Source organism: Colias philodice, chromosome 17 (genome assembly GCF_061535455.1).
Source record: "Colias philodice isolate Cphi_HAF_F1 chromosome 17, ilColPhil1 Martin Lab GWU primary, whole genome shotgun sequence".
NCBI lineage: Eukaryota > Metazoa > Arthropoda > Insecta > Lepidoptera > Pieridae > Colias > Colias philodice.
The window spans coordinates 6,238,238-6,256,651 of NC_143102.1; the positions used below are offsets into that span (position 1 = coordinate 6,238,238).

General features: G+C 31.1%; 1 protein-coding gene across 5 annotated transcripts in view; it reads right to left on the reverse strand.

Moving 5' to 3' along the window:
* Positions 1-6,182: 6,182 nt before the first annotated feature.
* Positions 6,183-18,414, reverse strand: part of for (cGMP-dependent protein kinase for) — a 108,662-nt gene continuing 96,430 nt past the window's right edge. For all 5 annotated transcript variants that reach the window (XM_089706126.1, XM_089706127.1, XM_089706123.1 and 2 more), the window contains 8 exons: positions 17,943-18,084; positions 14,035-14,129; positions 12,103-12,249; positions 10,409-10,728; positions 9,838-9,925; positions 8,512-8,696; positions 7,967-8,183; positions 6,183-7,667 (listed from right to left, as the gene is read on the reverse strand). In XM_089706126.1, coding sequence (XP_089562252.1) covers positions 7,502-7,667; positions 7,967-8,183; positions 8,512-8,696; positions 9,838-9,925; positions 10,409-10,728; positions 12,103-12,249; positions 14,035-14,129; positions 17,943-18,084 — 1,360 coding nt within the window. In that variant the 3' untranslated portion in view covers positions 6,183-7,501. The remainder of the gene's footprint in view (positions 7,668-7,966; positions 8,184-8,511; positions 8,697-9,837; positions 9,926-10,408; positions 10,729-12,102; positions 12,250-14,034; positions 14,130-17,942; positions 18,085-18,414) is intronic.

Below are 18,414 nucleotides of genomic sequence, written 5' to 3' on the forward strand. Positions count from 1 at the left end.
TTCGTGTCATATTATAGACTATGATTTGGTCACTAACATCTGAAACTACACACTTACTGAAATGATATAATATTGTTTACTATATTGTACCTATTTATTATTTATTTATTTTATACTTTATTGCACACACATCAGAAAGTACAAATACAGAAAGAACATAAAATAGAGAAAGACATGTACAAACGGCGGCCTTATCGCTAGGTAGCGATCTCTTCCAGGCTACCGTATGTATATGCGTAAGGAGAGATTGAGGTGGGTGAGCAAAAAATAAGGCGTAAATGAACAAAATAAAATTAATATATCATATACAATGAATAAATATAATAATATATAAAAAAATAAGGATAGGAAAGAAGATACGATAACAATAAAGAAGAGTGAAATAAGCTAGGTAAGAGAGAGATAATGTAACTTAAGTAGGTGCTTAAAACTTCTTAAGGTACTCTTCTTACCTACTATGTTAATAAGTAAAAATATAAGCAGGTACAAATTAAATCAATTGCCTGTTTTTCGTAGCACAAACGTATTTTTGTTAGTAGCATTTTTTATGCATAAACACCAATAGAAATAACAAAACTACATATCGTTTTAAATTTTCCAAATCAATGCAAAGCTTATACATTGCTTTGATTTCTGTATAGGGTTTCCTTCATATACCCTTGCTGAAGTGTCAACTGACTACATATTGACTGCCTGAGGCTTCAATTCTAAATTACACATGCACTGACCACGGTTCAGTAATCTGGTACAGTCGGGATTATAACACTGTATCATTTTTTATGGTTTGCTAAGACGTTGTTAGTTGGTTTCTTACAAAGTAAGGATTTAGGCTAAAGTATTTATTATTATTTATGTTAAATATATATGCGGTTTATGTAGGTACAATTTTATTACAAAAATCGTAGTTAATTCGAGCCAAGATAGAGATCTCTATCTTGATTTACAGTCGCGTTTTACCTGATATGCAACATTTTATTACAAGTTAACATTTTTAAAATAATGACATATAATTTAAATTGTTTTATTATGACCTACAAAATAATGCTTCAATTGCCAATTTTCATTCCGGTATAATGCGTGCAAAGTTGAAAGCAGAAGCTACAATTTCATCATATCATCACACTTTGTAGTTTGCTCTTAATGTATATTTTGCTATTTTCGCTGTAACTGTACACAGAATCTCAGTAACGACCTAGTTGAAGCGAATGATGTGACATGGGACATGCTAACTAGGCGTGATAAGTATTTCTATTAGCAGAGTCCAAAGGTCGACGACAGAGACAAAAGGAGCATGCATTTTTCACGATATGTTTTCTATCGAGTTGTTATTAAGCGACGCAGTACGAATACGATTTTAGGATCCTAGGGCTGTTTTGATCTATTATTATACATCTAAAGAGTTTCTTTTTTTGGTTGAACGCGCTAATATCAAAAAATTAAGGGATCCGATTTGAAAAAAATGATCAGTGTTCAAGAAAGCGAAGGACCAATAGGAGCGGAGCAATGCAAGTAAAACCGCTGGGCACAGCTAGTTGTCTATATATTATCATTGAATAGCACTATAAAAGCAACAGGAGTTCATAAATGTGTGGGTTTGAAGGCTCGCCCTCTATTATAGAGGCAAATAACTACGATGGATTGACTACAGTGTATGTGTGTCTACTTCCTTTGGGAGTACGGGCGTGAGGCATTATGTAATACACGTTTTAGTAGGTGTGTTTGTGCTCTCACGTAATCATGGGTCGCATTTATCACATAATTATATGTACTTAAAATAATTAAAATGCTAAAAACACACGGTTCTTTTTTCTTTTTAATGTGTATTATCTCTGTTAGCCCAAAAGGGCTACAGCCTAACCGGACTTATGATGCTTGGTATAAGTAAAGTGTAGGGTTTGAAAAGCATCTAATTGAAGCCTGAAATCGTTTTGATATCAAAGCAGTTCAATTTACTTTGAAATAAGTAAAATTCTAATATAATAAACATAAAAACGACTTCAACCAAAAAAAACCTTACAACTTCAATCAAAAAAAGTACGTGTGAAAAGGTCAAAGACAAAATGTGAGTACATAATACTCATGGCGTTCTGTTACCGTACAAAAGGTATGTTTAAATTATTAATCATAGAGTGCGAAAGTGTCCCAAAGGCCGTGTAATGTTCACATTGTCACGAAGTGAGCACCTATGATGTTTTGTGTTTGAATTTTAATGTTCCTTTTAGTACTGAGGTTATATTGTTAGTTTTGTGACGTCAGACGTGACGTATAATAGTTGCATACAATAGGTGATAAGTTGTCGTGTCGTTATTAAACTGCTTTTATAATAAATAGAAAAGTTAAATAAGATTTAGAGGTTTAATATTACCTAGTTGTGTAATTGAGTATATTGCTTATAACAATTTCGTGAATGACTTCTAAAAAAGCTCAGTTTTATCATAACATCTTGTAAAGTATAAACTTAGGTAATTAAATTTTGCGCAATTTTTTCCCGCAACTTCGTTATTAGTTTGTGAAAAACTTGACAATATAACCGTATAAACGTAAAAGTAATTTATCTTTCGAGACGAACTAGGTCGCTAAAATTGATAATCGGGACTGCCTACTCATCCATAACCCAGTAAGTTTTAAGCTCTTTTATAGAAAAAAGTCATTTTGCGACAAGTTTTATGAATTTTTATGAGTATTTTATTCAAAAGACATTTAAACAACCTCTATTATAACGCTCGTTGGTAAATTTGATTATTCTACAAAGTCAGCCTTTCACAATTTTCAGGCTCTTTTAATTAATGAGGGTTAACCCTCTTAATAATGTTAGTAAGTATGTTTTTTGTCATTTAATTGGATAAGGCTGAAGAAAATTATTTTTGCACCTAAACTTTACTTTTCGAGTTTCTTTTTTGTTACCTATTTATTTTCTCTCCTTTGCTAGCATTATTAAATTGCTGACAAAATATGAAAAATACTCTAAATTTATTTGAAAAGTCTAAATTAATTAACAATTCATAAACCTTTTGGTAAAAAGCAACAATCACTTTACGTGAAATTTATTATATTCATACATACAAGTCCATTTTGACCAAAACAAATGATCTCGATTCCAATTTACTTTACGCATTCAATCAAATTAGCGCTGTGATTAACTTCCATGAGCGCTTTCAATCGACAAATACCGATAGAGGGTTGGACCCCAAGAGGTGCGGAACCAAATTATCCCATTATACACAGGAATGAAGTTATCAACGCGCGAAAACACAGCGCTTCCTCGCTACACGGATCATTTTGTCACATTGTTTGACACATTGCGGTTTCGAATGCATTTCTGTGTGACCAATCGGAATGTTGCAATCAAGCTTTGTGATGATTCGTTAACCAGCTGTATAATAGGGTAACTTTTGACCTCAATCTACAGATCAGGAAATACATTTTTAGCAGGTACCTACCTTCTTTATACTTCCAAGATAATATCAGGTTTGGAATGTAGATTAGTAAAACAAAGGTAGAGCCACAGATATTGTAATACCATACTTGGTAGGGTTATACTATACGCTGTGCCAGGTTCATTTCTTATGCATTATTATAACATTTCGATTGTAGTAAAAAGTGTGATCTACTATCTATTTTACGAAGCATTCTCTTTCTGTATAGGAGTGTATGTATCTACTGAAGATCTACATCTCTTAAATAATAACTTAAATATGCTGCAAATAATAAGTTCCAACAAAGTTCTACTTACAATATGTATAGTACCAATACGTTACTAAATTACCTACCAGAACCTTGACATTTAGAAGATTCATCCCTTACCCAATTCCAGGGATTAATATTATATTCAGAGCGTAATATCACATCCATAATTAAACGGTGAAGATATATTGGCAGCTGAAAATGGTTCACGTGTTTACTTATTAACACCTCTGGAAACTCATTACCCGCGACCCATATCTACGAACTTTGGGATTTGACTCGATTATTCTACGGTTAAATCTCTTTTGTACTAATAAAGGTTGTTTACGAACTCGCCGGAATATAAATGGGTTTAAGGAATCGTTATAAACAGTAAGATAAGGAAGAAATAAGTCTGATGATAAAAATATAAAATCCATAGATGGTGTAGGAATATCGTCGCTTGTTTGAATTTTTGGTAAAATACATAGTTTTTCAGTTTATAACATTCAGAAGGACAGAAGTAGATATTATTATTTATTACATACTTTTTATATATTATATAAGCCACATTTATTTGTTAATGAATATAAGTAAAACTATGCCTCTACGTCACTATATACATTTCGTTCCTGGGTATTCAGTATTTTTACAGAATGGTCTAAGATCCGAACATAAGGCGAAATTCAACGGCGTGATAATAGAATGAGACCAATTTTATAATTAATTTAGTCTATTAAAAAATGTATTAAAAATGGGTTGACTGGGAAAATCCTGGACAGGACATTTTTAATGAATTAAATTTTTTTTATTTATTTTTATTTTTTAATAATTGCAGTTTCGAGATAATAAAACAATTTTGTAATAAAACAGTGATGACATAATTTTTTTTTTTCATCATCCTATCAAGTGAAAGTAACTGGTACCGACCATACCTGTTTATACCTGCTAACCTAGCCGTTTGTCCCGGTAAATATTAGAAAACTATGACTGCACATTCTGTAGGTTTCATACTTTAAGTCTATTATATTTTTTTTTTATTATCTTGATACTGCAATTAATTAAAAAAAAATGTTTTTTTTTAAATTCATTAAAAATGTCCTGTCCAGGATTTTCCCAGTCAACCCATTTTTAATACATTTTTTAATAGACTAATTTAATTATAAAATTGGTCTCATTCTATTATCACGCCGTTGAATTTCGCCTTATGTTCGGATCTTAGACCAGAACTAAACTAGATAAATTTTAAACGAAAGATTCATTTTACAGTAAGAATTTAAAATTAAATCGAATCAATAATGTTTAAAGGGATATATTATGCGAAATAGACAACAACACCACCTAGTTGCGGAGTGCGGACGTTGAAGGGGCCAACTTTCCGATAACTGACCCGCTACGGAATTCCGTATTCGGATACATACATTGTGGTTGTAAGTCACGAGCTTGTGCGTTTTTTCCTATACAGGGTGTAATCGTTTTAGTGTTCACAAGCGATTATTCCGTAACTATGACATATATCAAAAAACTTTAAACTGATATCGAAAGTACTTAGCCTAATGAGTAAAATGGCCATAATAAATTTTTAAAAATAAATCGAGAAATATACAAAAATGTTACATTAAACGCTCCCATATTTTGCAGGTCAGCGAAATACGATAGCCTGCATTCAATGCAAGGACTTTTCTTTTAAAAATATAAAATATACTTGCTGTTACAACGTGATTTGCTGACTGACTGATGTTTATGGTGTAATGTTCGTGACATTTTACATAATATTATGAAGAGTATATAAATATATAAAATGGCTGTTTTTTTTTTACTTTAAATTTGAGCTTCCCAAAATATTATTACGATGTTCAGTTTATATTTTGTACCACACCCAATTTTAAAGGACGTTTGAAGCGCAACTGTATTTACCTAGTACCATCACAGCTCACGACCCACTTAACAAGTTTAAACTCATGTAAAATGTTCCCGTATTGATTCTATACGATTCTGAGTTAAAAGATTACGAGGATCTGTACTTACTAATAATTTCGTAGCACGATTTTTGTCGCAACTAAAATCTGAAGAAATCTTATGGGTAAAATTTGTATACTATGCGTAAATTAAAAAATTATATTTCATGTAGTGCTTCCGCACTACACGTAGCAGAGCTTTTGTATTAACTAGATCATATATTAGGTAAGTATATTTGTTTTTTTTTTCAATTCTTGATCAATGCTATAGTGGTCCTCCAACGTAAAAGGAAATTCATCGAAGGTTCAAATCTTTGCATTGACACTAGCTAGATTGTTTATTTCTAAAATGCTGTATATGTACTATGTATTTTATATATTATTCTCTTCACCCTATAATATCCGAAAGAGGTGTTAAAAACAACTCGATCTTCAAAAATGTATGTTATTATTGCCAGAAAATCTTCAAAAGATATTCAGATTTCATAAACAGTGTTTTGAAAACTGTACATGCAATTATATCTAAGGGAGTATTACTTACGTAAAAAAGAAAGATAAATTTGATCGAAATAATGTATTTTAACATATTTCAAAGTAAAATTAACTTCATTACAATTTCATAATTAACCTATGATTACAAAAATATACGTCCTTACAACAATTGTATTAAAATAACACTTCACAAATTAAAATATTTAATATTCATACAAAATTATCAATAATATGTTATATTTATCTAATTAATATTTACAATTATAAATCAAACTATGAAGTGGAGAATAATTGTGCATAGAATTTTTAAGCCCGTAATATTTTTTCTATATAATAAGGCAATAATTGATTTGCTTAAATAACATTTTATTACACATTTTAGTGATAAACAAAATTCTAATTATATTTGTTAATTTAGTACATTTTATTTGAGCACCACATCTAAACAACACTATCAAAAGTCACGATTATCACATTCATTAAATTAAACAAAAAAAATACAATAATTATTATATTACATTAGGAATAAATTGCGACTTCGTAGATTCGAAAACATCAAACGAATTTGGACTGCAAATATATTGCAATATAATTCGTTTTTGAACTTTGTCAATACATCGATTTTTATCAACAAAGCATATCGTGAACATAAATATTATTGAAATTCGCATCCATAATATTTCTAGAAGCATATTTCAGCAATAAATTTTATTTACAATTATTTGAAAAGTTCCTTAATTGTGGTTTTGGCATTTACCATTGCTTGGTAACATTGGTTTGGTATACAAGTCACCTATTCTCTTAAAATCTAATGCTTTTAGGAAAATATTTTATGTTAAAATATAAGACAAAAACAGTAGAAAGAGTATATGGTCAGAATTAAAATAAATAGGAATAAAATGTTTACTTTACAGGCATTATTAATTATTAACGACTTTTTATATAACGATGAAAATACAATTTATTTACACAAAAAGGATTGCAACATAGTATGAAAAATAGTAGTTTCGTTAAATTTGAAAGAGATAATATAATCTTTATCATTCACATAATTCTTGGCAAGGCCTGAATAGCGTAATGGCAAACGTCTCTTAACTATAATTATTAAAATGAGATAAAAAATTCCTAACTAATGCCAAATTCGATACATTACTTTGTAATGACAAGTTATTATACAAAATATGTATTATCCTTACGCAAGATACAACGCTATCGGATTAGAGTCAATAAGTATTGGATTATAAATATATCTACATTTGTAGTATTGATATAAAATATATTTTAAACATTTATATGTCACGTTCTAGTTGTATAAAATAAGTTTGTTCCGAAGCGTTTCTGCGTTGTTCCCGAAGGTTCCAGAACGTTCCAGAACATTCTAGAATGTTCTAGAAGGTTGCGTCCCAGCCGGAGAGGTCGTCTGGCGGCGGTTCGTCCGCATCGGGCGGGTATTGGTCGAAGTTGTGGGTGTCGATGGCTGACTTCACTGTGGGCTTGATTGGCGGCTCTAGCGTGCGTTGCGCTAAGCCTTCCCAGTTGAAACCGTCAAACCATCTGAAAGTAAATGATTGTGATTTTAGTATGCTGTGTATTTTTCAGAGATCAATGTTGTATATTTTTATAAATCTAGAATTTCAATATTACCTCCTCATTAGTTCAACATATATGTACTTAATTAGGAAATAAATAAAAACATTTAATTTAATTTGTATGGTACATACGCAACCAAATTCTGCTTATATTCAGTTATCGATTTGTAAAGACCCAGTCACGATCTATGCATCTATCTATAATAATAATATGTATATAATATAGTAATAATAATAAACATTAAATTTAATATGTATACTCACTTATGTTTCTGTATTTCAGTGATGCCACCACGCTGATAGCCCAAGCGCTCCGCAGGGTTGTCTCTACACAGTTTCTTGATAAGATTCGCGGCATTACGGGTGATTGAGCGCGGGAATTCCACAGCATCTATACCCTTTAATATTTTGTTGTAGGTCTTCATTGGATCAGCCCCGGTGAAGGGAGGTGAACCGGTTAATAACTCAAACATGAGGACACCTGAAAAATTAGATAATAAATCAGATTAGACAATAATGTTCGCATAGTTTTAGTCGGAAACTACAATAAACGTAATTCGTGAAGTAGGCGTTTTTTATTTTTAATGTCTTTGAGAAAATTATTCGCATGTTTTATCTTAATTTTTTGAACCACATAATCTATGGATATTTTGTTTAATAACACAGCATTTAGCAATTTGAAAAACAGTAGTTTTTATCATTCATATTTGTGTATTTGTATTGTTTTATTAGACGCTCAAGAGTCAATTGTAAAAACTGACCTCTAAAACCTTAAAGAACACTGTTTACAACTCATAAAAAATACTTACCCAACGACCAATAATCCGCGCTAATATCGTGACCTCTATTCATAATGACTTCTGGCGCCACATACTCCGGAGTACCACAGAAGGTCCAGGTCTTGCGGCTCGCTTGCAACTTCTTCGAGAAACCAAAGTCGACCAGCTTCACGTAGCCTTTGGAGTCCAACAGTAAGTTTTCTGGCTTTAGATCCCTGGAAAATACGATACCTAGTGTAAATTTTTAAGGAATAGAAAAAAAACGATCACGAGGCGGGATTCTATCTACGCGTCTTCCGCCAAATTTATATTTATAAAGCATTTGAATGCCATCAAACACTAACATTAAATTCACGATACCTAATGATTAGATATGGCTTCATAGTAATAAATTATGTAATAGGACAGTTAATAGATTTGTTTTGACGGTAAGTATAGTTAACTTCCCCATGTAGAAAGTGCAGGAGGTTCTATTAATAAATCATAAAATAGTTGGTCGGTTCAGTTTGGTTTGTAACCGGAGTAGGAGACAAAAAAAACCGAAATACTTAGCGATTTCTTAACAATTTGCGTATGTACGTACAAAATATCAATGTCTTCGTGTTAAATTATGGGAACCAATTTAGTAAATAATAGGTACTTTACATTTAACATAATGAAAAACGTAATTTTTGTTATAATATTAACTAGAAACAATTTTATTAATTAGTTAATTTTCTTGTACAAGATCCAACAGTCAGACGTCAGTTCATTTTTGTTATTTCGCTACAAGAAAATTAATTAAATCGAGATCAAAGTTGTCATTATATAATTTTACCTTTGAAATTAGTAAAGAACCTTAATTATAATTCAATTAGAATCACCTTTATTTTCTTTTGATAATTGTTTCTATGCTGATAGCGAGCCAAAACATTTCTAAAAGTATTATATTTTCAGTGTTAGAAACAGAATAAATAATAGATGTGTCTACCTGTCTCAACGAATAATATCACAAAATTATTATAAAAGGAAAGTTTGTGCGTGGGTGTATAATATAAAATATTTGTTTTCCCTTAGAAACTGTTGCGTAAAACTGATCTACCTACTTACAGATTACACCTTATTTATAAAGTTTTTCGATCAATGTTTAAATGACTAACCTAGTTTATTATTTTCTTCCTTTGGTAAAAAACATAAAAATTGACACAAAACTTTGGCAAATTATTAGTAATCCGAAATAATTTCTAGAGTTTATTGATACCAATCAAGTGTAATAAATCATTTTGTTACTATACTCTTTGTATATTAATTATTATTAATTAATTATTATATTAATTATTATTACTCTTTGTATTTTATCATTTTGGATTTAATTACCTGTAAATAATATTCCTAGAATGCAAGTAGTGGAAAGCTTCCACGACACACGCTGTGTAGAACCTTGTTGTGGAGTCATCGAATTGTCCTGCAAATATTAAAAGCGTAAATTAATTTTCTTTACTAAATAGGTATAATTAACTCTTTGAATACAGCTTTATGTTGCCATAACCATGTTCAAAGAGTTTATTAAACATACATAGGGAATGCTATGTATGCTGTTAAATTATAAATAGCTTTTTAAATAAAAATTGTCATGCAAATTTAATTAAAATTAAGATATTTTAGAAACTAATTATGTATATGGTTACGACATCAATTCATTAAAGTTCAAAATGCGTTGTAAAATTCGAAATAATTAACATCTAAAATAAACTCTTTACAAAATGTGCTCATAAATTTTAACATCAAACGAACTCTCTACTTTATCTAAATTTTAAATATGTAAAGTAAAATTCATATTTTCATAATTTCTGTTTCAATTATCTATAGCATATTTCTTATTATAATATCTTTTATTTATATTCTGCATAGATATAATAAAAAAAACAACCAATAAAGAAAAAGTTACCTCTATCCCTCAAAATAGTCCACAACTCTCCACCAAGGCAGGTTTCCATAAGCATATACAAGTATTTACGGTCCTTGAACGTCTTATACAACTTGACTATAAATTCGCAGTTCATTTCGGACATTATCTCTTTTTCAGACATGATGTGCTGTTGCTGCCTCGTCTCAACGATCTGGGCTTTCTTCATCTGCTTTAGAGCGAAAGAACGACTGGAGTCGCCTTGTATCTGGACTAATTCTACGCGACCAAAGCCTCCAATACCGAGAGTCGCGATGATGCGTAGATCCGATAGACGCAAGTTGGCAAATTCTTCGTTTAGTCTGTGGAAAATACATATATTTCACTAGCTGTCCCGGCAAACGTTGTTTTGTCGTAGTCTTATAACTAAGGGGTATCAAATATAGACGTTGGCCGATTCTCAGATCTATCCACATAAAATTTCATGAGAATTGGTCCAGTCGTTTCGTAGGAGCATGGTAATTTACATTGTGATACGAGAATTTTATATAGATATAAAGAAATACAATATAGCAACGATGTAGCCTTATTTAGATTGTTGTAAGAGCCTAATAATCTGACATGACTTAAGGTAAATAGCTGCTACAAAAAGGTTATTTTTGAACTAAAAATAGGGTACGTTGAAAGCGCCTATTTGTACTTGAAGCTTGCTTATCTGTACCGTATAGATAACAACAAAGTCTACGTTTAAAATAATGACTATTAATTAATCTTCTTGATAATGTAAATGCCAGATATATTGCTGTACATCTTAAGAGCTTCTTTATCATAGGCTGTTTACATTATTTATATTTTTTGTACTAATAAAAATGTATGTTTAAATTAGTATCTATCACATTGATTTTTATACTAAGAGCTAAAGAAAAAACACTCTATTAATGAGATTCATTTTAAAATTGACATTACTATGTCTTTATTAACTCACAATACATTGTGTTGCAGTCTATCGCAAAAACGCGTGAATTATAATTATAATAGCTTTTATAAACATGTTTTCTATGTCATGTAGGAAAGTTAATAACCTTACTTCCACTTGGATATTAATTTCTAGCTTATATTCTAAGTATAACAGTGAAAGTACTGTTGCAGTGTCTTTAATTTTAACAAAACTTTGTAAACAATTATAACTCATTCATAACATAGCGTTTTATTATTAACAATTCTAAGTAATGGTAATATTGTATAAAAGACTCAGTCAACGGCCTTTAACTGTATACATTTGTTTTACTTACCAAAACGAATACCATGTACGCATGAACAGAAATAGAGCATTAAAATACGATCAAGCGTGTGTCCGATGTTTAGCAATAAAATGATTAAAACACAATAGCATTGTGGCATTTTGAGATTTCAACCAAGCCATTGTAATTCGAGCATTTTGTCTCTGAGGTTGTGAACTTGACAGAAGATATGTTTACGAATTTATCTTAAAATAATCCTAATATTCAACATTTATGTTAACAAATATAATTATCTAATCAAACAGTTTTACTTTAATAAAAATTTAAAAGTTTGTCTTCAGATATATCTAATAATATTAAAACACCAAATCACACCTTGTTGGACAAGTTGAATGGCGATTATTCGGAACAAATTTTCAATCAATGAACAAAAACAGCGTAGTTAGACGCAATCCAAATTTATCTCTATTTCAAACGGAATTGGGTCCAAATTACCTGTGCCTGTCGTCGCCCTCGTCCTTGTACTTGGTGCGAATTTCGTCCAGAGTAGATATCAGCTGGTTGAAGGTCTCCCGATCGATGACGAGACATGTTGTGCCCTCCGGCGTGTCGCAGATAATGTTCGCCGTTCGTAGATCGTCTCTGAAAAATGATATATTTCATTATTATAACACAACTGCTTACAATGTTTGTAACCTATGTGTATAGACGTTTCACCTTTCATTTCGAAAAACTAAACTCATCTAGTGGATTGGGAAATTATTATAAAACCGCTCATGAATGAAATATGAGAGCCTATTTTTAGAATTGTTTTTCAGTGGGTTGACTATGCTTCAGCTCAAAAATACTAATTGATTCGTGGTAAGATTTTTTATTTTATTACATGCCTGGTTTAGCAAGAAATAGGAAAGGATTCATAACAATGTATTCATTTTATGTTTATTTAATGAAAAAAGGACAAAATTAACACCTGCCATTAAAAAACAACAAGTTCAAAGTTTCCAAGGTTTCATGCTTTGAAAGTATTCTTCAACACAGCTTGGTCCACGTGACAACGTGTTTTCGTTAAAATCTAAAATTGTATAGGAAGTCAGCCTCATTAATTGTTTAACAAATCCAATGTCACATAACAAGCATTTACGATTTCTCTCTTTTAAGTTATTAAATTTCGCACTTTCCAACAAGGAAAGTTATGGCAATTGGCATAGCTTCGAAATATCACAAACAATATTAATATTTTATACGTACAGAAAACGTGAGAATTTATAGCAAATAGAGCCAGTAACGTATATAATATAGTGACCCTGAAAGTCACCACGTGTTATCTTAAGGTCCTCAATTAGCAATTCTAAGGTTATAAAACCACGCAGCGAACATTTTACGACCGGTCTGTATAAATTTTTGCGTCAATAAAAATTAAAGTTTTTTTAATAATTTCAATATACTATACGATTTCATTTTTTATTACTACATGTCTTATAGTTTTTTTGGAAAGATTTGATAAGTTTTAAATTCGCTAACAAAAAAGCTTGTAGTATAAACTATAAAAAACTAGCGACCCGCCCCGGCTTCGCACGGGTGCAATGCTGATACTAAATACACTACAGAAAAACTGTGAACGTTGTATATAAAAATTACAAACATAGCGGCCCGCTCCGGCTTCGCACGGGTATAAAATATAGTATAGCCGGGCGGCCGGCCGGTACCGCCGCAATCGCTACGTCCCGCAATTTTTAAATCTGTAATATCTTCGAAAATATTCACTTAAATCATACGGTGTAAAGGGCCATATAGATCTATATTAAATGAACAATGTATTCAAGGTATTTAATTGGTTAAGGATTAATGCTGTATTGGTTAAAATCGCTTCGAAAATTAGCCATAATTTGTCGTAAAAAGTAAATGACAAAAAAAGTTATTGTGGGCTATCCATAAGAGATAGACATATACCATCGCGGACTTTTCTGTAGACCTTTTCAATGTGTATAATACTTAGTACATTATTTTGATAAAACTCGTAGGGTTTAGCCTGCGTTTGCAATGTAAGCAGAAGAAATGTAATTTTTTACTACATCACATTAGAAATCTCGAAAATAACAGTACTTCTCCACTATTTAATGGATGTTATTATACATATAAACCTTCCTCTTGAATCACTCTATCTATTAAAAAAAAACCGCATCAAAATCCGTGGCGTAGTTTTAAAGATTTAAGCGTACAAAGGGACATAGGGACAGGGAAAGCGACTTTGTTTTATACTATGTAGTGATAACATGAAATATTATGTTTATCTTTATACAAAGTATTCAAACAATATATTACTCAAACAAGATTGTTTTAAACAATGGTCAAGAATGATCAAGCTATATAAAAAATCATTATTTATACGAACAATAGTCTATGCTATATGAGATAATAAATATTTACCCTTGCAATGCCTTTTCGCCGAAGAAATCGCCTTTAGTGAGAGTCCTGATGAATTTTTCATCGTTGCTGTTGGGTTGTTTCTGTGTTACCTTGACCTGTGGAATGAAAGATGCATTAGGAACGTAAAAAGCTATGAATTTTTAAATCTCTCATACACGTAGTTCCATATTTGGATACGCCTTTGAGGTACTTAAATGGCTGAAAACGTTTGAAAGACGCTCAATGGACGCATGGAAATTGTAATTATCTTTTTGTCTTGTAAGCCGTTCAGCAAATTAGTTATTTTAAATAAGAAATAAATGTTTAGAATGGTTGAATTAAATGCTGTGAAAATAAAGATGTTAAAGATTTAATAGGAATTATGTAAAGTTAGGTCTTTTATAACCTCCAAAATTTCCCCAGCCAAATTACATAAATTGCACCCATTAAGTATTTTGTATAATGTATTTTTAAACTAGATTCAACGGAATTGAGCAACAGAATTAAATCATAGTGCTCAGTGAATCGTGTAAAATAGATGGAAAGCGGAGTAACGCGGTTGATATTTTTCGCCAAATTGAATTGTCAAATAAAGCATTGCGAATGGACGACGCTAATTTGGAAAATATTTTCGCTGCATGCTTTTTTATACATATATTTTGTTAAATTTAAATACGCATCTAAAGTGCTGATGAAGCACGTAAAAAGGGTTAAATAGATTGTTTTATTTGTCAAAAGCTATGGTTGTTTTATTTTGTACAAAACTATAAATTTGTAAAACTCTATAAATTGCTTCATAATCTGCTTCACCATAATTCAATCAAAATGATACTAATATTTTCAATCAAAATTTGAAACCGTATCATAATTAAATTCATATTAGCAATATTATTAAGAAAAATACAGACATATTACGAAATCTTCATTCCTCAATAAGTGGGAACGTTAAATTTGACATAATAACAACGTAATCACTGAAAACTGCACAATCATCTTAAAAAACAAACCAATAACCGGACATAAAAAGTCCAGCGAATAATCTATAACGCTTTTTTAAGTTAACTTTCATTTTTCTTACAATTCATAATGTGTTTCAGTTTTATTGCACACACTTAATGCTTTAGAAATTTAAGTTTGCACTTTCGCTCGAGAATGTTTAAAAACTACTACTTGTGTACTAAGTTTATTTTGCATTAGTCATAGTTTAGCAACGTTTCAAATTAAATAAAGATATATTCTAAATATTTTAATTATAAACATTTGTGTTTATTTCTTAATCACGCTCTTTTACTTGAATATTTTTTTTATAAGATAGGAAGACACAGTCTAAAATAGAATGAAGGCCACTTTTTAAAAGTATATAGATCCGTTCCGATTATTTGACCCAATGTCATCTGGTTCCAATCTAAGCAAACATTTTACTTTGGGAATCAATTCCTTACGATGCTTTTATATCAAACGAGCGAATGCTCATTCTAACCCACCTATGTCAAATTATTTTAGTGTCAACAGGCGTAGAGAATTCTTACGTTGTTCTTAGTGCGTTCGAAAAGATTCTGTGCAATGTTCTAATACTGAACAAAACTGAATATGAGCATAGACAAATATAACCTGGTCCATGATATGAGTTTCGTTAACAATAAAAGATCACGAAGAATGCTCTTGCTCTAGAGCAAGAGCCTAGCTCTAACTCTACCAATTTACATGAAAAGATGGAACAACTAATTTTTTTTCTTTTCTATACTTACATTATAAAGCTGAAGAGTTTGTTTGTTTGTTTGGTTTTTTGTTTGAACGCGCTAATCTCAGGAACTACTGGTGCGATTTGAAAAATTCTTTCGGTGCTAGATAGCCCATTTATCGAGGCAGGCTATAGGCTATATATCATCACTCTAAGACCAACAGGAGCGGAGCAATGCGGGTGAAACCGCGGGGAACAGCTAGCGGTAATATATATGATTTTTAAACGTGCGCTTTCCACTGAAAATTACATGACTATAGTGCTAGTCTAGAAAATTGAGATGCCTAGAAAAGTTTTCACTAACGCATGCAACTGTGCTCAGCGGACAGTAAGATCTTCTTGCACTGAATAACTGAGTAATGAAGTTAAATCACCGCAAAAACAGTACACAGATCTCCTTTCTCTAGCATGTTATAAATTTATTACGTGTGTTCCATAAACTTTGTGCTTGTAGAGATAATCCGCAGTGTGTCGACTGTTTTAATCTTTTAAGTATGTATTAGCATAGTTATTTATTTAAAATGATATCAAATTTTGGAAATAAAAGACTTTGAAATTAATATATGTATGTATATTATATATGTTTAGATAGAAGCAACACGCAAAATTCACAAATTTACTTTACTCTTTTAGATTGACCCTTAACACAGTTCCCACAATAGGAACTAACTTTTCCAATAGAGATCAAACCATCTTTCGAGCATTGAAATCAATTGGGTATAGCAAAAAGTGGTTTATCACTGAGCCCGTGCAATGACCTTGTACACAATGGCCTGGCCTTACTGCCTCTGCATCATTTTATTTTAGTCACACGTCACTGTCGCTTGCTATACAATAGGGCAATATAATAGGGCTTATGTTAAAAAAAGGTATGCATATTCCTCTGATAATATAGCATAGGAATTTGTAGAGATCATTCAAAAGATAACGTTTTTTGAAAGTGTAAAACTTCAAAAAATAATTGGTATAGGGACGAGAAAGCTTTGATAAAGATTAAACACTATGTCACTAAAACATGCCTGTTACTAACCCCAACTCTTAGTGCTCTTTCCTTGAATTAAAACAAGAAGAAATACCATTAATGATAATTGATATATTGCCTTATCAAATCTCAGAATTACATTCACTTCGAGTCGAATATTGTCTGCAACACTATTGACTTCGGTTAAATGCCAAGGTGAACCTCTTATACAATCACCGTGTTCAGACAATAAGTTTGTTATTAATACATACAAAACAGAATAAATAATATTGCTGAAATCCGATTATTTGCTCTTTTCATATATATTAATAGAAAGATAGTCTTTATAATAAAGCCATAATTGGCTTGATCATTACATTCACCGCAAGCTGTTCAATTACATTATGACTCGTATTATCAAGAAACAAAATTAATATACATACAACTAAAATCTGATTAAGAAAGTAATAAAAAGAAACAACACGTAAAAATCAAGGCTACAGAGAGCCATAACACTCGTGGATTTAACGCTCATTCTAAATTATGGCATCGTTTCGTCATCCGAGTAACGTTGGGCAAAGAAAAAGTGAATCGAATCGGCTGATTGAAGAATTATGTTTACAAAACATTAAGGCGTGGTTGCGTCGGAGTCACGGCGACTCGAAAGTCAAACCGCGGAACGAAAGTGAAATTGCTAGCAGATCTTTCGCACAATATGGGGAACACTCAAATAAAATATACCGTCATTGTTGCGACCGTAGCAAAACTATTGGAATCTCAGTCGATCAAAAACCCTAATAGATATATAATGACGAAAATGACTCTAATAAAATCTTCATGTTTTTTATCACGTTTAGTACGTATTTGGATGTAAATGCAGCAATTAAGCGAGCTTATCTTTATTTTAATGAGCGTAAACTGTATTTTATATGGAACGTTCATGCTTTAGATATTATATTATCTACAAAGTTATACAACAAATTTCTCTTTTGAAATGTAGTAGACCTTTGTGCATAATTTTAATTCAGCTTTTCTTTAAAAATAGAGAGACTTTTTTATCGTTTCCTTTATTGACTTTCGTCATAAATTAACGCACTAATTTTATCTATAAAATGTCAGTTCTAAATTAAATAGCACTCGCTTTTCTACTCTCTCTTTCATTCCCAAAAAATACCTTAAATAGTTAGATAATATAAAAATAAATGTATTTATAAGAAGAATACTCACTTGTCCCTTACATATAATAAAGAACGTGTCTCCTCTGGCTCCTTGTCGTATGATGTAATCACCGTTTTGATAATGTGTTTCTTCCAATACATCAGATATTTTGATCAGCGTGTCTTCGGAAAGATTCTTGAAGATCGGCACACTGTAAAAAAACAAATAACAATTAATTTTACAAAGATAAACACGAATTATAAAGATATATGTAAGGGATCATACTAGAGTTATTCTTGAGTATACATATGTATAGTCGTATTGTGTCTATCACAAAGAATTTGCACCACATACTATGTTGTTATAGCTAGGTATGCAAATAAAAAACTTTATGCATTTAAGGAGGTTCGCATTGGTTTAATTTTTATTTTTTAGTAATAGTTACATTTAAAATTTAAATCAGAGATACTTAATCTATATTTGTTGTCGCTAATAGCATATGCTTTTAAAAATAAGGAAAGAGTATCTTAAATGCCAGCAG